Source organism: Erinaceus europaeus, chromosome 14 (assembly GCF_950295315.1).
Source record: "Erinaceus europaeus chromosome 14, mEriEur2.1, whole genome shotgun sequence".
Lineage (NCBI taxonomy): Eukaryota > Metazoa > Chordata > Mammalia > Eulipotyphla > Erinaceidae > Erinaceus > Erinaceus europaeus.
Window position 1 is genome coordinate 8,230,289 of NC_080175.1, and position 21,542 is coordinate 8,251,830.

The 21,542-nt window shown below is 46.0% G+C and overlaps 1 protein-coding gene across 6 annotated transcripts in view; it reads right to left on the minus strand.

Moving 5' to 3' along the window:
* INPP5F (inositol polyphosphate-5-phosphatase F) overlaps positions 1-16,022 on the minus strand; it is a 116,469-nt gene extending 100,447 nt beyond the window's left edge. For 5 of the 6 annotated variants that reach the window (XR_009544624.1, XR_009544625.1, XM_060171175.1 and 2 more), the window contains exon 1: positions 15,716-15,959. Coding sequence is in view for 4 of the 6 variants with exons in the window: in XM_060171175.1 (XP_060027158.1) it covers positions 15,716-15,812 (97 nt within the window). In the remaining 2 variants the exon portion in view is untranslated. Of the gene's footprint in view, positions 1-15,715 lie in introns of all 6 variants that reach the window. The other variant, XM_060171176.1, reaches the window with a different exon arrangement.
* Positions 16,023-21,542: the final 5,520 nt, after the last annotated feature.

Here is a 21,542-nt window from a genome sequence, read left to right on the forward strand (position 1 = left end):
ATAGAGATCAGGGAAGATTCCACAGGCTGAAGCTCCCTCCAGTGCAGTAGGGGGCTGGGCTCGAACCTGTTTTTCAGTATGGCAAAGCACGTGCATTATCCACATGAGCTGTGTGGATGGTCACTTATGGTGTTTTTTATTTTTGTTTGTTTGCTTGTTTTTGTTTTACCAAAGCATTGCTCAGCTCTGGCTTATGGTGGTATGGGGGGTTGAACCTGGAGTCTTAGAACCTCAGCATGAGTCTGTTGGCATAACTATTAAGCTACCTCCCTGGATATATATATATATATATATATATATATATATATATATATATATATATATAAATGTAGTCAGGCAGAAACAAATGGAGGATCATTCTACATTTCTGGTAAACTGCTCTGCACATCAGGATATACTTTATTTCAGATAACATTCTTTGCTCTAACATCTCACTTGTCAAATATTAGTATAGAAAAGAGAAATACCAGGTTTTTTTAAAAAAGGGGGGGATAAATATAAACATTGCTAACCCAACTGACCTTATTATTTACTCCTACTTCCTAAGCCATGGAAGCAAAGTTCAGATTCCTTGGGAAGGCTGGTCAGAGCGCACACCTGGTCAGAGCGCACACCTGGTCAGAGCGGCCACCCTGTCCCTGCTGCCCCACCCAGCACACTGCCCTTCCCTCACTGCTCACAGCAGGGTCTGGAATGCTGTTCCCACCCACCGCTGCCTGCCTTACATGCCACACTCAGCACAAGGCCCTCTAGTGTTCCCTGACACATTCCCCTCTCCACCCACCCGACAAACTCTCAGGCTCTCTGACCCCTCACTCAAAACTTTCATCATGACGCCTTATTTAGGCTGAATGCCCACAGGTACCGACTGCTGCCACCGTGACTAAACAGGAAGCTGGTTGAGAACAGGAAGCCTGACCTGACACCTCGCCTCATCTTATTTCATGTGTGCCTGAGACACAGAAGGCTCCCGAGTGCTGAACAAGGGGTGAGTGGCCATGGGACACAGAACAGCGGGCAGTCTGAAGTCAGGTCCTGTGTATGGGGTCTCATCAGAAAGATTTGCTATTGCAATTAAGAACCTGAGGTCTGGCTCAAGGATAGTGACTGTCCAAGGCTCCACACAGCTTGCTAAAATCAAAATACAGTTTGCCATTCCCAGCTCTGCCTAACATATTCCTAACACTCAGAGTCTCGCCACCAAATGTTCTCAGATGTAATACTCTCGCTTGATATCTGTGTGGGACTTTCAGAAGGGTGACACTATCCTTCCAGCTACAGAAAACAGAACGCGGGAGCCGTCCAATATGCCTTACCCCCTCACCTAAGTCCTTACCCCCTCACCTAGGAGAGACACCTGCAGGTGGAGAACAGGGCTCAGATCCAGGTCCTTGTGCACGGTAATGTGCACTCAACTGTAATGTGCACTCAACTGGGCGGCACCACCACCTGCCCTAACACACTTTGTAAAAATTATTTATTTATTTGAGAAAGAAAGAGAGAGAACCAGAGAGAGAGCATCACTCTGGCACATGTGATGCCAGGGATCAAATCCAGGACCTCATGCTTGCGGGTCTAACACTTAATCCACTGTGCCACCTCCCAGGCTGCTTGAAGACCCACGTAGTGATGGGTTGCAGTGAGGGCTTCAGATCTTTCTGTCTCTGTCTCTCTTTCTCCTCTACCTCTCATGAAATAAGAAAGAGACACCTTTTTTTTTTCAGGGTGTGGGGAATAAAATTACAGCATTTTAGAAGCAATGTCAACTTTTAGTGAAATGATTAAAGTAACATACTCTCAAAAAACATGAGCATTTTGTGACAAGCTCAGTTGTTTGACCCACTAGATCAACATCTTCACTCTTACATCAGATCCCTTTGGCAGTACATGACTTCTATTTTCATGTACCCTCCTTTCCGGGTGCATGGCAAACAAGTGATTAAGTACCGCCCGCCTGCATAGAGCATGAGTCATTCATTCTCAGGGTTCACGCCTGGGCTTTGCACAGCTGCTGAAGTTTAGGGGTCGCTGGCCGCATTTGCCTTTTAAAAAACCAAAGTGCTGGGGTATGCATAAATAATCAGACTGAAGTTTCATTTCCTGCCGAAGACAAAGGATTATCACTGCTCTGAAAAGACTCAATGCTGGATGTCAAATAGATGAGCGAGAATGAGAGAATCAAAGTCCCGACTGTTAGCTGCTTCCCGCTCTAAGTCGCAGGATTTAATGAGGCCAGGAAAAACGGGTTACAGAATCATTTGATTCAGGTGGCATCTTATAAATGCAAACTCGGATACTCGGTCCTTTGAACTCACACATGGTAATGATGTCTCAGCACCTAGGCAAGCTGAAGAGGGAAGTTCTATCCATAGCAGCCGGTGTTTTCCCAGTGCAAAGGCCAGCTCAATCAATGGCTGCTCTTGGCATCCAGGAGTTTACTAAAACACTGGGCCGAGGTCCCACTCCGCAGGGAGCCTGACTCAACTGACTGGGCGGGGCCCTGGTGTGGGTACTTTGCACATCCTTCTCAGATGAGTCTCATGTACAACCCGGTTGAGCTGGCATGAGAGACAATAGGTGGCTGGGCAGAATCTGCACTGGTCACTTGGTTCCTTTAGCAGAGCAATCTGCTTCAAAGAGGAGGTCCGGGTAGCGCAGCGGGTTAAGCGCAGGTGGAGCAAAGCGTTAAGGATCCCGGTTCGAGCCCCCAGGTCCCCACCTGCCAGGGAGTCACTTCACAGGCGGTGAAGCAGGTCTGCAGGTGTCTATCTTTCTCTCCCCTTCCCTGTCTTCCCCTCCTCTCTCCATTTCTCTCTGTCCTATCTGACAATGACGACACATCAATAACAACAACAACAACAACAAAAGCAGAAATCCGTGCTATCTCAACTCTTTGGTGTACTAAAAGCACCATAAAGGGCGTGGAGAGCCCATAGCCCAGGGAGTTGGCATAAAAGTGGGCCAGACCTTGTATAAAGAAATGCATTTCCACAATGCACCTGAAGAATATTTGAAAGATGAGAGAAAAGGTCGAGAAAGAAATGGGTCTCAAGACTTGTAGACTTGTGACTGGGGAGGTGGCTCAGGCTGGGGCCCTGGGCTGGATTCATGGCACTAAATTTTTGGTACCTCTTTGTCCTTCTCATGAAATAAATCGTTTGTTATTGATGAATTTATTTGTTTCTGTTGTCACTGGGGCTTCACCACTCCAGGGGTCTTTTTCAAATAGAGACAAACAGAAAAAAAGGTAGCATAGCCCCAAAGCTTCCCCCCATTGAGCTGGGGACTAGGCTTGAACCTGGGTCACATGCATAACATAGCAGACACACTCTCTGCGTGTAGACAGCATAATGTTTGTGCAAGCAGACTCTTGTGCCTGAGGCTCCAAAGCCCCAGGTTCAGTCCCCTGCGTCACCATAAGCCAGCGCTGAACAGTGCTCTGGTAAAACAATAACAACAACAACAACAGCAACAACAAACCAGACTCACTATGTAAGTGAGCTAATAAATCTTTTTTTTTTTAAGATTTTATTTCTTTATTCATGAGAAAGACAGGAGGAGAGAGAGAAAGAACCAGATATCACTCTGGTACATGTGCTGCTGGGGATTGAACTCAGGACTTCAAGCATGAGAGTCCAATGCTTTATCTACTGCACCACCTCCTGGACCACATAAATCTTTTTTTTTTTTCCTAAGTGTATGCTTTTAAATTTTTTTCTTCCCTACTTTACTTAAGAAAGTGGATTTTAAAATATTTTTTTAGAAAGTTATCTTTCGGGAGTCGGGCGGTAGCGCAGTAGGTTAAGCACAGGTGGTGCAAAGCGCAAGGACCGGCAGAAGGATACCGGTTCGAGCCCCCGGCTCCCCATCTGCAGGGGAGTCGTTTCACAGATGGTGAAGCAGGTCTGCAGGTGTCTCTCTTTCTCTCCCTCTCTGTCTTCCCCTCCTCTCTCCATTTCTCTCTGTCCTATCCAACAACGACAACATCAATAACAACAACAATAATAACTACAACAATAAAACAACAAGGGCAACAAAACGGAATAAATAAATAAATATTTTTTAAAAAGAAAGTTATCTTTCTTTATTTGATAGAAATAGTCAGAAATCAAGAGCGAAGTAGGAGATAAAGAGGAGACTGAGACACCTGAAGCATTGCTTTACCTCTCGCAAAGCTTTCCCCCTGCAGGAGGGGACTGGGGGCTTGAACCTGGGTCCTTGTGCATTGTAATATGTGTGCTGGTGCGCCACCAACCAGCCCCTAGTCTCTCTATTTTTAAATAAGAATTCCTAGTAGTCAGGGAGGTAGTGAAGCTGGTGGAATGCCAGATCTGCCTGCCTGAGTTTCCTGGTTCAATCCCCAGGACCACCTGTGCCAGTGTGATGCTCTGGTCTCTCGCCCTCTTCCCCTCATGTGAAACTTCATCATTTCACAGGAAATAAAAGGGGAAAAATGTTTTTTAAAATTCTGAATGTTCCTATTAAGACAGGAATGGGGGTGCAGGCGGTGAGTGTACCAGGTTAAGCGCAAGGACCCGAGTAAGGATCCTGGTTCGAGTCCCTGCCTCTCCACCTGCGGGGGGGCGGGGGAGGTCGCATCACAAGCCGTAAAGCAGGTCAACAAGTTTCTTTCTCCACCTATCTATCTATCTATCTATCTATCTATCTATCTATCTATCTATCATCTCTCCCTCCTCTCTCAATTTCTCTCTGTCCTAGCCAATAAAAATAAAAAATGGCTGCCAGCAGCAGTGGATTCGCAGTGCCGGCACTGAGCCCCAGTGATAACCCTGGAGGCAAAAAAAGGAAAAAGAAATCCCAATACCTTTAAAAAAAAAAACAACAACAGTTCAAACAAGACCTAGTAAACCCTGCTAGATAGTAAGTTTATAATGCATCACCCAAGAAACAGACCAAAGCGCTGGGAAACAAATAAACCCACGGCCCAGTGTGACAGGAAACAGCACAGGTCCCTGACATTAAAATAAAGTGACACTTAGAAGAATAATGCCAAGAGATGTCCGCTTAAAATCAACATGGGTTTCTCTCAGCCAGTCAGTCGTCCCAAAGGCAGTTAGCAAGACGGGGAGCTGTTTTGTGAATGAGCGCAGGTGGTTCTCTGAAGGGTCTCACAGCAACCAAAGCAAGAGTCTTCCTGACGCTGCACACACAAGACTCCACCAGCGCTTCTTGTGACAGTGCAATTATGCTCCGTGCTCAGTGTTTATCCTCACTTAAAAATACTATTTATATATTACCACTTGATCTATTATTAACAGCTGCTGGGAATAAAAAAAAAGGGGGGGGGCATTATTTCTCTATTTTGTTAAGACATATTCTGATCCAAAAGTTCCCAGCTCAATCATGGTCAGTGGAGACACATAATGCTTATGACTCTGGCCAGCGAGCAAATAATTAATTACTTGTGAGAGGTTCTGTGACATTGTTGGTACTTCTCAGACTTGAGCCTGTAAGGCTATACTTGAAAAGGTTACGATTTAAGACGTGCTTGAGCAGGAACAGAATAAAGACAGAAACAAAGCTTGTAAAGATGCTACATGAAAACATACACACACAGGGCGGGGGGGAGATAGTATAATGGTTATTCAAAAGAAACCTTTCATGTCTAGGTGCCAAGTTCAACCCCCAGCACCACCATAAGCAAGAACTGTGCAGTGTGCTGGTAAAAAAAAATAATAATAACAGTAATTAATATGAATAAATAATAAAATAAACATGGAGCTGGATGGTGGAGCACCTGGTTAAGTGTACACGTTATGATGCGTAAGGACCTGGGTTCTAGCCACTGGTCCCCACCTGCTGTCGGGTCGGAGGAAACTTCACAAGTGGTGAAGCAGGACTGCAGGTATCACTCATTCTCCCTCTCTATCCCCCCACCCTCACAATTTCTCTCTATTCTATCAAATTCAGTAAATAAAGTTGTAAAAAATAGTAAAGAATAAAATAAGCACACAGAGATTGTACAAAGGCTCAGAGAAAAAAGACTCAAATCAAGTCTAACCAAACTAGTTTAGTTTTCCTCTAGCCTAGAACCTATACGCAATTTAAAAAATTTATTTATTCCCTTGTTATTTGTTGCCCTTGTTTTTTATTGTTGTAGTTATTATTGTTGTTGTTATTATTATTGATGTCGTTGTTGCAGAGGACAGAGAGAAATGGAGAGAGGAGGGGATGACAGAGAGGGGAAGAGAAAGATAGACACCTGCAGACCTGCTTCAACACTTGTGAAGCGACTCCCCTGCAGGTGGGGAGCCGGGGGCTTGAACCAGGATCCTTACGCCGGTCCTTTCTCTTTGTACCACGTGTGCTTAACCTGCTGCGCTACCGCCCAACTCCCTCTATACACAAATGTTATTATAGAACAGTTTGTCACAAATCAGAAGGACCAAAACAACAAGCAACACACCCTTTCTTTGGCTAAGAGCCAGTTGGGGAAAGAGAGAAAAAAAATGTCTGTGAATTATAAAATGAAAATACTTATTTTTCTCTGGTAGCAATCACCAAAAGAGCAGAGCTATGTATGATCACAAATGATTCGCTATTCTTAGGGGAGTGGGGGCGGGGTGCGAGTAAGAAAGAAAAGGAAATGGAAACAGCAGAAAAAAATAATAACAATATTCTAGCACCTTCGAAGGCCTTTGGAGAGTCCTGGCTTCTGCCAGCTGTGGCCTGATGGGAACACAAACTATGCTGAAGCCACTGATGACACAAAGGTGCCTCCGCTCTTTGAACGTGTCACCCTGAAGACTTTTGCTCCTCCTCCGTTGACTCCTGGCTTTCTGTGTCCTGAAAGGATGTCTATGAAACTAGATCTAGGACGTTTGCAAAGCTAGACAGGGGAAAGCTTCAGGTTGCTCCTCACTGGCTGAAATCATTCCCATCCAGCTCCTATCAATGCTACCACTCAGAGATCTAGGCTGTATCCATTCCCTCCCGCAAACTACAGCTGCTCGGAATACACTTGAAACGCCCGGTAAACTGAGTCCATCCTCTTAACGATAGTCCCTGTAACCGTATAACTAATTTTGCAAGAAAGGAGTCAAGGCAGGTGTAGGGGCACAGAACACACTAGCAGTCCCGTGATCTGCATTTACATTCTGTAGAGATTCTCCCTCGGCCCCAGGACCTTGGCATCTGAGAGGTAATGAATGCTGTTCTCTGCCTGGGCTTCTCTGCTCTGACGGTGACAGCCAAAGATACACTCCGAATTGAACCTGTAAAATATCAGCCCCGGAACTCAGAAGTCAAGAATTGGTAGGAGGTTTTTAAAACATTCTTGTTAAAATTGAGGAGGCGTTGGCTGTAGACTCACATAGGAAATTAGAATCCTGGGGACGGGGCGGTGGCGCACCTGGCTGAATGTACGCATTACAGTGCACAAGGACCCAGGTTCAAACCCTTGGTCTCCACCTGCAGGGGGAAAGCTCCACGACTGGTGAAGCAGGGGGCTGCGGGTGTCTCCCTGTCTCTGTTTCTCTCTCCCTCATTTGTCTCCCCCTCCCCTCTCAATTTCTCTTTGTTCTATCAGGTAAGATAAAGTTAAAAAAAAATTTTTTTTAATTAGAATCCTGTGGTCTGGTAGGTGGTGCAGTGGATAAAGCATTGGGCTCTCAAGCATGAGGTCCCAAGTTCAATCACCAGCAGCACGGGTACCGGAGTGATGTCTGGTTCCTTCTTTCTTCCTCTTCTATCTTTTTCATTAATAAATAAATACAATCTTTAAAGAAAAAAATATAAAAATTAGAATTGTGAATCTCGACTTCTACTCTGTGAGCCCAGTAGTACTAGTATTCCTTCTCTGTGCCTCAGTCGCCTCAGCTATTAAGAGGAGCACAGTGACAGGCCCCTTCTCCTGAGCTTCCCTGTGAGGAAAGGAAACAGATCTAACACCTAGGCCAGGGAGTGGCTCACCAGGTAGAGTAGCATGGGCAAGGGATAGCATGTGGGGAGGCAAAAAGACTCTCATGCCAGAGGCTCCACGGTCCCAGGTTCAATCCCCTGCATCACCATAAGCCAGAGTTGAGTAGGACTGTGGTAAAAAATAATAATAATAGGGGGTTGGCGGTAGTGTAGTGGGTTAAGCGCACGTGGCACGAAGCACAAGGACCGGCTGAAGGATCCCGGTTTGAGCCCCTGGCTCCCCACCTGCAGGGGAGTCACCTCATAGGCGGTGAAGCAGGTCTGCAGGTGTCTAAGTTTCTCTCCCCTTTTCTGTCTTCCCCTCCTCTCTCCATTTCTCTCTGTCCTGTCCAACAATGACAACATCAGTAACAATAATAACTACAACAGCAACAAAAAACAAGGGCAACAAAAGAGAAAATAAACATTCGAAAATAATAATAACAAGAATAAAGTTAATAATAATAATAAATAGATAAAGACCCAGATTCAAGCTCCTGATTCTGGCCAGCAAGGGGGGAACCTTCACAAGCAGTGGAGCAGTGCTACGGCTGTTTCTCCTTCTCTCTGTCTCTCTCCCTCTCTCTTACCCTTTATCAAATAAGCAAACTGCAGGCTGTTGCGAGCTATGAAGTAGTCGCACAGGCATCAAGCCCCAGCAATAACCATAGTGGCAAAAAATGAAGTAAAAGAAATTAGAAAGAAATGACACAGGGAGTCAGGCAGTAGCGTATCAGGTTAAACGCAAGGACGGGCGTAAGGATCCTGGTTCGAGCCCCCGGGTCCCCACCTGCAGGGGAGTCACTTCACAAGCATTGAAGCAGGTCTGCAGGTGTCTATCTTTCTCTCCCCCTGTCTTCCCCTCCCCTCGAGATTTCTCTCTGTCCTGTCCAACAACAATGAAACAACAAGGGCAACAAAAGGGAATAAATAAATATTCTTTAAAAACCTAAAAAAAAAAAAAAAAAGAAATGATACAAATGCCGAGTTTAGAACAGCATCTGATTCAGAAAAAACAAATGAATTATTGTAATGCCTAACTATATTTGGTCATGGTGATTGGTGAGTTTCTAGCAAGCATGACTTTTACATAGAATGTTACTGGGGGACCAGGAGGTGACACAGCTGGCAGAGCACACATATTAGCATGTACAAGGACCCAGGTTCAAGCCCTTTGCCCCCACCTGCATGGGGGAAGCTTCACAAGTGGTGAAGCAGAGCTGTAGGCGTTTTTTCTCTCTCCCTTTCTACCCACCACATTTCTCTCAATTTCTGACTTGTCAAATAAATAAAACATAGTTTTGAAAAAATGTTATTGGGTAAGACAAAACTCTAAATGTAAGTTTTATAGAATTCCTCAAAAAAGAAAGACTCCCCCCCCCCCAACTAACTTATGGAAAAGTTCAATGTGGACTTGAATTTCATAACTATGATCTTTTGTTTAAAAAAATAAATTAACTTGGGTAGGGTTAGATAGCATAATGGTTATGCAAAGTGATTCTCATGCCTGAGGCTCCAAAGTCCCAGGTTCAATTCCCTGCACCACTAATAAGCCAGAGCTTTTTTTTTTTTTTAATTAACTTTAGGAAGGAGGAGGAAGAGGAGGAGAAGAAAAGGAGGAGGAGGAAGAAGATGATGACGGAGGAGGAGGAGAAACAAAAATCTCTATGACATACTCAAAATAATTTTAACATCAAAAGTAACTTTAAGAACAGGGACCCTCCGTGTTTCCGTGACTTCTCCCTGCTAGCCACAGTCCCTAAAACGTGCTCACATCCACTTCACTCACAGCATCATCTCTTCACACACAGTTTAGGAATGCAAGGAAGTTATGCGCATGACACATGCATGTCATCTTGTGGTGGTGGCTCTATGTCAGAAGGAAGCACACTCTCCAACAGTAAATCCTGTTAACACCGTTGTATCGGATAAAGCCACAGGGGCCACAAGAAGCAGTTTTCAGACTGGGGAGATAAAACCGTGTCACCCTTCCCCAGTGGTGGACTGTATCATGTTCCTTGTTAAGCTTCTAAACTACAAATCCTAGTCTCAGAGAGGAAAACTCACGCTCAGGAGATGACTGAATGTTTACATGCTGCTTCGTCATTTTCCCTGGTAGGCAATAAAATGAAACTCCATATTTTTCTCTGGCAGCCATCACCTTGCAATAGGCACGTATATTCACCAAAAAAACAGAGCTATGTTCGAACACTGACTAGCTATTCTTGGGGCGGGGTGGGGGGGAGTAAGAAAGAAAAGGAAATGGAAACAGTAGAAAAATAGCAATATTCAAATATTAAACTAGGAAGAAATCTTAGAGAAAATGTAAATAGTATTAAAGACAATGAAGAAGAGTTAGCCTACAGATGGAGGGAGGGATGCTCAAAGAGAAAAACATCAGCCCAGCAGAAAGGCACTGCTCCTTCTTCTTATTTCCTCATCCAGCTGGATGGAGATTTTCTACCCCAATTAGAAAAAAAAACAAACTCAAAACAAGGCCTAAAATGAGTAATAAGCATAACACAGCATCCTATTTTTATGGCAACGATTATTACTGAGAGACAACTTGGATTTATTCAACTCAGTTCAACCGAGAAAATGCCTTCTGCATCCTCGACATTCAGAAATCCTGCCTGAGGGCATGCACTGTGGACTGGAAGAGGAGAAAGAGAAAGAAATAGACGAGCAGGAGGCAGTCAAGGACATCGTCAGAGTGAGCACCAAGTGGAGAAGGCCCTGAAAAGATAAGGATAGGGGCCAACAGAGCAACCACAGCACCTGTAGGCCTTTTACTATTTTGTTTGTTTTTTTTCTCCCTAGTATTCTAATATTGCCCTTTGGGAAAGAAAAGGACTCAAGCAAAGCTCAGCAATCTACTCAGTTGAATAGCCGAAAACATGAAGCATCAAAGATTTTTAAATGCCTATCATCACAGACAACAGTAAGACTGGCTTGCAAAGCCAAGGTCAGTCAAAGGAAGAGACTTTTTAGTGATTCCATTTATAGAAGTAGAGCTGGAGGGAGTCAGGCGGTAGCTGCAGCTGGTTAAGTGCACGTGGCGCAAAGCACAAGGACGGGTTAATGACCCCAGTTCGAGGCCCCGGCTCCCCACCTGCAGGGAGGTCGCTTCACAGGTGGTGAAGCAGGTCTGCAGGTGTCTGTCTTTCTCTCCCCCTCTCTGTCTTCTCTCTCCATTTCTCTCTGTCCTATCCAATAATGACAACATCAATAACAACAATAATTACAACAACAAAACAAAACAAAAGAAAAAAACAAGGGCAAAAAAGGGAAAATAAATAAATAAATAAAAAGAAGTAGGGCTGGAAAGAGACTGTTATTTTTATTTACTTATTTGTTCATTTATTGTAAAAAGCCAGAAAGAAACTAAGAAGGGAGGGAGAGAGGAATTCAGGCACTCCCATGCAGACACCCAGAGACACACACTAACACACACAGACAGAACTCGGCACTCACACGCAGACACGTGCAGACACGCACTAACATGCACAGGCTTGTGGTGATATGGGGGTTGAACCTGAGACTTCAGAGCTTCAAGCATGAGAATCTCTTTGCATAACCATTATGCTGCTTACCTCCTCTGCCTAAGAATTACTGTTTAATAACAGTATCCTGGGGCTGGGAGCTGTGCACCTGGTTGACCACATATGTTACAATGCACAAGGATCCAGGTTCAAGCCCCAGACCCCCACCTGCAGGGGGAAAGTTTCACCAGAGATACCAGCAGTACTGCAGGTATCTCTCTGACTCTCTCCATCTCTCTCTCCCACTTCCCTCTCAATTTTCTGTTTCTGTCCAATAAAAAAATAAATAAAGTATATATATTTTTTAAAAAGGCTATTAATTCTGGTCAGCTTTAAACTGTGGTTTATCATATCTTGAGAAGTGAGGTAAATTTCACTGTAAAGACTACAAGCCATTTTATTCAGTGTGTGTGGAGGGTGTTAATTTGCCTTCTGATCTGGACTTTGGATATATAAACAGTAACAGAAGCCACAAAGTTAATCCCAACTGGAGGCCCAGGTTATCCTGTGTATATCCCTTGATGGAGTCAGACTGTAGTTCATCTGAGCTTCTTGAGCTCTGAGGAACTGGTTTAGACAGCTGTCCAGGATCAGGTCAGAGTGCGCCCAGGAAGAGCTGATTTCCCACGAGCGGAGCAATTTAACCCCTTCCGACCTTTAGGACGTACTACCTCCCGTGTGCAAGAGATGTACACAAACCAAACAGAAGTGAAAATAATTCACTTACAATCCTCTCCTCCTCAGGACTCTGGGACTTGGCTTCATATCAGGAAGTTAATTCTACCAGTTTGTTTCATCTCTTCCAATCTTAGGGACTGAGGGAAAGGAGAGAGCAGCCCTCAAAATGGAGGAACAAGGTCAGCCCGGGGACAGACAGACGCCTCAATTCCCCGTCCAGGTAGAGATTCCCCAAGTGGTTTTGGGTTTGTTTGTTTGCTTGCTCTGGTTTTGGTTTTAGATTTGTTTGTTTATTTGTTTGTTCTTTCTTTATTGGGGGATTAATGGTTTACAGTTGACAGTAAAATACAGTCATTGGTACATGTGGGACATTTCTCAGTTTTCCACATAACACTCTAACCCCCCACCATCAAGTTCCAGGACCTGAACACCCTTGCCCCAGAGTCTTATGTTTATTTATTTATTTATTAACATAATAAAATGATAGGGAGAGCAAGAGAGAGAGAGAGAGAGATATCAAGCATCATTCCGGTACATTACCAGGGCTTGAACACAGGACCTCAAGCTTGAGGGTCCAACACTGCACCTTTTTCCCAGGCCATTCCCTGAGTATTTATCATGAACCTTGTCAATTACTGTCCCCCAAGATATATACTAAACAAGCAGTGAATAAACTGGGATTGTTTAAAAAAACATGCTCATTGGGGCCGATGGTGGCGTGTGTACCTGGTGGAGCGCACATGTTACAATGAGCAAGGACTCAGGTTCAAGCCCCCAGTCTCCACCTGCAGGTGGAAAGCTTTTCGAGTGGTGAAGCAGGGTTTCAGGTGTCTCTCTCCCTGTCTGTCTCCCCTACCCTCTCAATTTCTGGCTGTGTCTATCCAATAAATAAATAAAGATAATTCGACTTTTTTTAAAGTTTAAAAACAAAAAGCTCATTATATACTGGGTTGCCAGAAAAAAGCCATGACATAGTTTTCTGGTTTTCTTTTCTTTTTAAATTTTAATGTATTTATTTATAAAATGGAAACACTGACAAGACCATAGGATAAGAGGGCTATAATTCCCACCACCAGAGCTCCGTATCCCATCCCCTCCCCTAGTTTTCTATGCAAGTCGTATTATGACTTTTCCAACAACCCAACACAAGGACTGAAAATGCCCAATCCTCATTTCACAGCTGCCGAAAAGTGTTCTGTCCATTGAGACAAAGATCTCCAGTTCTCACAGTTAAGATTTTGGAATCTAGAGAAGTCTCTCTCATAGCTAGGGACATCTGCAATCTACCTTTCTTCAAGTTGCACTTGAAGCCTCACCTAGCTTTGAGGGAGTTGGGATTAAAAGATGGGAAGCAGAGCCTGAGAAATGAAAGGGTCAAAACAGGAAAAACCAAAGAGAAAAGACTGGGAAGTAGTCAGAATTCGCCTTTCTACAAAGTCTTTTGACCAAGGGTCATCAAGAATCCTGTCTGTGTGCAGTCACTTCTCCTCCATTATAAGCAGAGGAAAGAAAGCATAATAATAAGTATACCCAGAGATCAAGTTCTCCATCACTGTTCAAGCAAATCAAGGAACAAGAAAGCTCAGCACTAGAGCACAGGTTTGCATCACTGAGGTCCCAAGTTCAATGCCCAATGCCACCACATGCCAGAGTTGAGTGGTGCTCTAGTCTCTCTCTCTCTTTATGGCACACACACATTTCCCCCCTAAGGTCTATGCTAAAAACAAACAAAACCAGTGAGAGTCTGGGGGGTGGTGTAGCCAGTAGTGCAACACATTACTATGTGCAAGGACCTGGGTTCAAATCCCCCGTTCCCACCTGCAGTGGGGGAAGCTTCACAAGCAGTGAAGCAGTGCTGCGAGTGTCTCTCTTCCTCTCTCTCTCTCTCTGTCAGAAAGAAGAAAATAATGATCACTGGGAACAGTAGACCCATCATGCAGGCACCAAGCCCCAGTGATAACAACAGTGACTAGTAATAATAATAATTCTTAAAAACAGACCTGCCAGGGAGTGTTCTGGGGGTCAAGTCTACTCTCTGTAACCTCTTGAGTGACTCAAGCTTTCACACCAGTCTTCTCATCTAATAAAGAGGATGATGCCATCATCTGCTCTGTCAAGTGGCTGTAAATAGTAAAATAAGTGGCCTGAGAGGTGGCTCAGTGGATAAGACACTGGATTCTCAAGCATGAGGTCTTGAGTTCAGTCCCCAGCAGCACATGTACCAGAGTGAGGTCTGTTTCTTGCTCTCTCTCCTATCATTTGTCATGAATAAATAAAATCTTTAAAATAATAATAATAATAATAAAATAAGGAGTCAGGTCCTTGGATATCATTCTTCCTATTTAGGGTAACTGATGTGATAAGAAAAGCTTATTTTGACCTTTCCTTCTTTTTCACTGCCTATCTGGTAAATCTTCTTTGTAAAATATATACATGAACTATACATTTGAAATGTCTGGGTAGTTCCTGAAATAATTTATCTCACTTCTCACGGGAAAGATCTCTGAGATGATTAGGAAAAAACACTGGCAACCTCAACTTGGGGGTGGTGGTGGTTATCACACAGATCCCAGACTGTCAGCTCTCTGAGGGGCAGGAAACTGGCAAAAAAAAAAAAAAAAAAAATCCACCCTCGACTAGTTTTCCCAACACCCCTGAATTGCTGCATTTCGGGGCATCCCTGCGCAGCTGACCTGGCACCCACGTGCCCACCGCCACAAGACCGAAGCCCTGCAGGCTTGGAATGGAGCACCCGCCACGGGACCCGGGCCAGGCGGTGGGAGGCGGCTGGGCTGGTGGTGTGCAGGGCTTGCAAGCGACACAAGTTTCCCCTCCCCTCACCCCCAGCTTCCATGCCCAGCACCAGCACCAGCACCAGCACCAGCACCAGCACCAGCACCAGCCGGAGCTCACAAGTACAAACACAAAAGCATAATAATAATAAGGATGCAGGCAGCAGGGCAGATGGCTGGGCTGGTGGAGTGCAGGGCTTTGCAAGTGACAGGCCACCCCCCCTCCCCAGTTTCCATGCCCAGCACAGCAACAGCCAAAGCCCCAGAGTACAAACACATAATATAATAATAGTAGTAATAATAATAATACGGAAGCAGGAAGCAGGGCAGGTAGCTCAGAGGGTGGGGCGCAGGACTTGCAGGCTTGGGGCTGCCAGTTCGATCCCCAAGCCTTGCAGGAGTCGGAGGGGGTGTCCAGGCTTCTTCCCTCTGTCTCATATGCAACAATAAAAATCTGAAATACTGATAAAAAGGGGGCAAAGATGACAGAGCGAAGCTCCTCCGGCGGGACCTGCCACCGAAAGGGCGCGATGGCTTCGGAGACGAGGATTGGAACCCGGGACCCTCGGGGTGTCAGAGGCCTTGGGTGGGGGTGGGGGTGGGGGTGGGGTGGGGGGCGGCGCGTCCGCTGGGACTTTGGGGGGGGGGAGGCCGGGCGGCCCTTTGTCCCCGCGCAGCCAGGGCGGGAGCGAGGCGGGCGCCGGGTCCCGAGCCTGACAGCCGCCCGTCCCGCCCGGCCGAGGGCCGCACCGAGGGGCCCGCCCGCCCGCCCGCCCACCTCACCCGGCCGGAGCTGGAAGCCGCCGTCGCGCCGGCTGCACCACAGCGCGCGCTCGCCCTGCTGCAGGATGTAGTGGTCCTTGGCTTGGAAGAGCTCCATGCCGGCCGCGCCCGAGCCTGCCCGAGCCTGCCCGAGACCCCGGCCCCGGCGGCGGCCCGCGGGGCGCGATCTCCTCGGTCGGCGCCGCCACAGCCCGCGCGGCGGCGATCGGACCCGCAGGGACAGCGCCGCGGAGCAGCAGCTGAGGGATCGCCCGCGGCGGGAGGAGAACGAGTCCAGGCGGCGGCCGCGGCCTCCCGGTCCGCTCCCCGGCTCCGCCCCCTCCTGGCCACGCCCCCTTGCCGGCTCCACTCCGAAGCCACCTACCTCCATTCTGGCTCCGCCCCACCCGCAGGCTCCGCCCCCTTCCTGTTCCGCTCAGGTCGGGTGTACCCTCGCCTCGGGGTCTCCTGCTCCGCCCACCGCTCGGCTCCACCCACAGAGCCCGCACGATCCACCACTGCGGTTCCTCCTCCGGACCCTCCCGGCTCCACCCCCTGCTGACCCCGCCCCTGCCGGGATGTTGCCTGGACCTGGCCCCGCCCTGCTCATCAGACCCCGCCCCCTTAAGGCTCCACCCCCTAGCTTCTCCCTCCCTCCACCTCTCGCCCCTTTCCCTCCCTTTTCCCGCCGCTTTCTCCTCGCGGCTCCTTTCGCTAGGCCCTGCCTCCTCCCTTTTCTCCAGCTCCCGCTCTTCCCCAGCTACCCTCCCGGCCCCTCCAGCCTTCCCTCCGGCGGTGGCCGGGGCTGAGCCCGGGCCTGGCTGGGCTAACATGGAAGCCTGCTTCGGGGCGCGGGTTGCAGCACTGGGGGGCCTCGCTTCCTATGAGGGTGGGGATGGGGATATCTTTACTCCCCCCCTCCCAGCCCTGGCAAAAGTCCTGCATCCAGCCCCGGAAGCCCTCCTTCCGGCTGAGCTGGCAGCAGAGCGTGAGGGAAGCCTGCCAGGCAGTGCCACTCCTCGTCCTGATTGGGGGGGGGGGAGTTTGCGGCTCTAGCCAGCTCCCCGCAGAGCGGGGCACTTTCTGTTTCACTCTTTACAGCCATGGGACGTTTGCCAGCAGCAAGCATGCAATAAATGCATATCAACAAGGAGCTTGCAGTAGTGGGAAATATACACCATTAGCTGCACCGGACTCCGACTAGCAAGGAGCAAGGGAGCAGAGTTCAGAAGTTTCGGTTGTCCCCAAGTAAGCAGGGAGGGCCTGAGAAGTCATCAAAAAGCTAATGACATGGGAGAGATGCATTTAGACAAGGATGGCTGGGCAGCCTCTCCCCAGCACCTCTGAGCTGTCTAGCTCGAAAGCACTGGTGAATAGAATGGAGTCTGGACATCAGTCCTCCCTCTTCCAGGTGTGTGATCTAAGTTTCAGATGGTCCTTGAGTCAAATGACCTTTAATTACATTCCCAGTTTCAGAAATCAGTGGATCTGCTCTATCTCCCTCCTGGGTTCTCTGGCGCCTTCAGGAAACGACAAGAAAAAACAGTGCTTTTCACCTTCTGTTTAGATAAAAGTGAGAGAACACACACACACAAAAGGAAGGAACGTCACGCTACTACTTATTCCAGCCCACACTGATTTCTCTTTGAATTTCTATAGTGCAGAAAGTCTGATGATGACAGAATGTCCTGGAATATCTGAGAAACACTGTGGCTTCTGAGCCGCCCTAAACCTCAACATAAAGGTCAAGAGAAATGATTACTGTATATATACATTCTTAGGATGAAACTTGGACAAAGAAGATTTGGGCTGGGGAGATGGTGGTCATGCAAAAGACTTTGATGCCGGGGGTCGGGCGGTGGCGCAGTGGGTTAAGCGCATGTGACGCAAAGCGCAGGGACCGGCGTAAGGATCCCGGTTCGAGCCCCCAGCTCCCCACCTGCAGGGGAGTCGCTTCACAGGCGGTGAAGCAGGTCTGCAGGTGTCTGTCTTTCTCTCCCCTTCTCTGTCTTCCCCTCCCTCTCTCCATTTCTCTCTGTCCTATCCAACAACGAATTGCGTCAATAAGGGCAATAATAATAACCACAACGAAGCTACAACAAAAGAGCAACAAAAGGGGGGAAAAAATGGCCTCCAGGAGCGGTGGATTCATGGTGCAGGCACCGAGCCCAGCAATAACCCTGGAGGAGGAAAAAAAAAAAGACTTTGATGCCTGAGGCTCCAAGGTTCAATTCCAGGGCATCACCATAAACCAGAGTTGTGCAGTGCTCTGGGGGGAAAATGGATAAGGAGAGCCTTTGGAGTCATCAATTGCAGATGTATCATTGAATTCAACCATATGCTAACTTTTTTTAGCAAAAAAAAAAAAGTGAATAGGTAATGAGAAAGTCCTACAAAGCGTGTTCTGCAGTGCGTTGCATTTTAAAAATGAATCACATTGCCAGATATAAAGAAAACAAGTATTTTGTTTTAGTGATTTAAGGTGTTTATTATTATTATTATTATTTGTTTGTCCCAGAGCACTGATAAACTCTGGCTTCTGGTGGTACAGTAGCTTAAACCTAGAATCTTTGCTACCTCAGTATCTCAGACATGAAGGTCTCTCTGTATAACCACTATGCTATCTCCCATCTCAGATGTAAAGAAAACAATGCGATTGTCACTATTCTGAAATGATTGATTAATTGACTGAAACTTCCCCCTGGTGTTTTAGATCCATGGTTCCAATCCTGGCTGCCTATTAGAATACCCTGGTGGTTGGAGCATGTATGACATCCTTTATATTAAGTCAGGTATATGGGGCCTGGACAGTGGCACACCTGGCTGGGTGAACATATTACTAGCACACGGGCCCAGAATCAAGTCCCCAGCACCCACCTGCCAAGTAAAAGCTTTACAAGTGGTGAAGCAGTGCTGCGGGTGTTTGTCTCTTTCTCGCTCTCTAACCCCTCTTACCTCTCAGTTTCTCTCTGTCCTACAAATCAAATTAAACAAAGTTAGAAATCTAAGTCAAGTATATGTACTAAGGGTTCTAGCAAGTTCAGTGTGCTCTCAGTCAACTTACTCTCTTTTTGTCTGCTAAGAGATAGTCACTGAGAGTTCCTGCAGTCTGAAACCAATGAAAATAAGTGTGTCCTCATAGTTAAGTCCACAAATTATAAAGGTGGGTGACTCAACTCTGAATACCAATTTCTTTTTTTTAAATATTTTATTTATTTATTCCCTTTTGTTGCCCTTGTTGTTTTATTGTTGTAGTTGTCGTTGTTGGATAGGACAGAGAGAAACGGAGAGAGGAGGGGAAGACAGAGAGGGGGAGAGAAAGATAGACACCTGCAGACCTGCTTCACTGCCTGTGAAGCGACTCCCCTGCAGGTGGGGAGCCGGGGTTCAAACCGGGATCCTTATGCCAGTCCTTGTGCTTTGTGCCACCTGCGCTTAACCCGCTGCACTACAGCCCAACTCCCCTCTGAGTACCAATTTCACCTTTAGTGTCAGGTTTATTGTTTGTCTTGGACATGTTGGGGTCTAATTACACACTAGTAAAATTTGACTGAATGTAATTTCCTGTCTACTTGTTCAAAGTTCTGAATATTGTCTATGTGAACTTTCTTTAAGATTTTCTTTTTAAAAAATACATTTTATTTAGTTAATATAGAAACAGAGAGAAGTTGAGAGCAAGGGAGAGAAGGGGAGGGAGAAAAGACAGGCACATACAGCCCTGCTTCAACTCTCATGAAGCTTCCGCTTTGCAGTTAGGGGACCAGGGACTCAAACCTTGGTCCTTGCACATTGTCACATATGCACTCTACTTGGCCCCAGGAATTTTCTTCATTCTTGTTTCTGTACATGAAAAATCTCCTAAACAAATTATTGCATTTTATAAATTTGATTTTTTTATGATTAAAATGATTGATGAGAAAGAGAGCAAGAGAGAAAGCCAGAGCATCTCTCTGGTACATGCAGTACCAGAAGTAGAACTCAGGACCTCATGCTTGCAAATCCAACACTTCCTCCACTGCCACCTCCCAGGATGCCGATAGTGGTTATTTTTTTTTTTTTTATTTTTTATTGATGAGGAAGGAGGAGAGAGAGAACCAGACATCACTCTGGTACATGTGCTGCTGGGGCTTGAACTCAGGACCTCATGCTTGAGAGTCAAGCGCTTTATCCACTATGCCACTTCCTGGACCACATGTTTTGTTTTGTTTTTTAAAGTACATTCCGCTCTCTTCAAGAAGTTACCAATTTCTTATGTCAGCAGTCATGCGGTTAAAGGTCTAAAGGTAAAAGGTCTGAGATACTCTGAAGTAAAGTTTTACACTTGACGAGTCAGCAATCAGTCACTCATGGACGTGTGTCAAGAGCTGTGTGGTACCCGCCTTACGCAGCTTCGTCAAGGACAATTGGAAATGGTAGTGACTTTTGGAGAGCACTTTAACATATATAAGATTGTTCATTTGAGAAGTATCATAGAATCAGAAAAGGGACAGTTCCTCATGAGACTGTCACATTGATCTAAGAGAGACTACTTTGTTCAAAGGATAAATATCTTCTTCATTTCTGTACTTTGGGGAGCTGAGGTGAGGTTAATAAGTATTTATTTTTTTAAATTTTTTTTGTGTTAATAAGTATTGAGTTTTTAATTATACAGTCCAACAAAATTGTCAAAGACTCATGTTATTATTTGAACCAGCTTTAGTAATTCTTTTGTGTGTGTATATATGAACAATTAAAATATGTTCTTCCAGCTAATCTTTCGCCTTCCAGCAAGAAGATAATTAGCCTCTTACAGTAATAATTTCATGTTTGTCTAAAGCCAGCTGTCTCTCCCTTCCTTTCTGTTATGCATTTACTTTTCAATTAAAGGGGAAAAAAAAGATAGTTTGAGAAAAATGATTCTGGCACACAAAGTCAAATACAAACAAGCGCTACAGAATCCAGATCATCAAACAGAAAGAGGAGAGAACCCCACAGACTTATGTGGGGAGTGGTGGGAGGTGGTGAGTATAGTGTGGAAGTACACATCATGGAAAAGTGTGAAGCGACACCCCTACAGAGCCTTACCTCAATATACAGCATTACCTCAATAAAGATAACTTTTTAAAAGTTCTAAACAAGGGAGTCGGGCAGTAGCGCAGTGGGTTAAGCACGAATGGCAAGGACCGGAGTAAGGAACCCGGTTCAAGCCCCGGCTCCTGCAAGCGGTGAGGTAAGTCTGCAGGTGTCTCTCTTTCTCTCCCCCTCTCTGTCTTCCCCTCCTCTCTCCATTTCTCTCTGTCCTATCCAACAACGACGACAACAACAATAATGACTACAACAAAAGCAACAAAAGGGAAAATAAATAAATAATTTAAAAAAGTTCTAAACAAGTTGACAACTATGGTGGTTATCACTAGGAAGGTGGGGACACAGGGCTTTGGCGGTGGATGCTTTGTTGCGCTGTACCCTGTAATCTTCTAATCTTGTAAACCACTATTGACTACTGAGAAATAAATACTTACTTTTCATTTGTAGACCTCTACAAGGGTTTGATTCTTTTGTTGATTCCTGGGCTTTACTGCTCCATGCTGACTTTTTTTTCTGATAGAATGAAACAGAAGGGCAAAGAGAAAGAGAGGAAATGAAAGAAACCACAGCACCAAAACTTTCTTTAATGTTGTAGGGGCCATGCATATGACCCAGGTTCAAGTTTGGCCCCTACAACATTAAAGAAAGTTTTTACCAGAGCACTGCTCAGCTTTGGCTTATGGCAGTGCAGGGGATTGAACCTGGGACTTTGGAGCCTCAGGTATGAGAGTCTCTTTGCATAACCATTATGCTATCTATCCCTACCCCAATTATTTTTTAA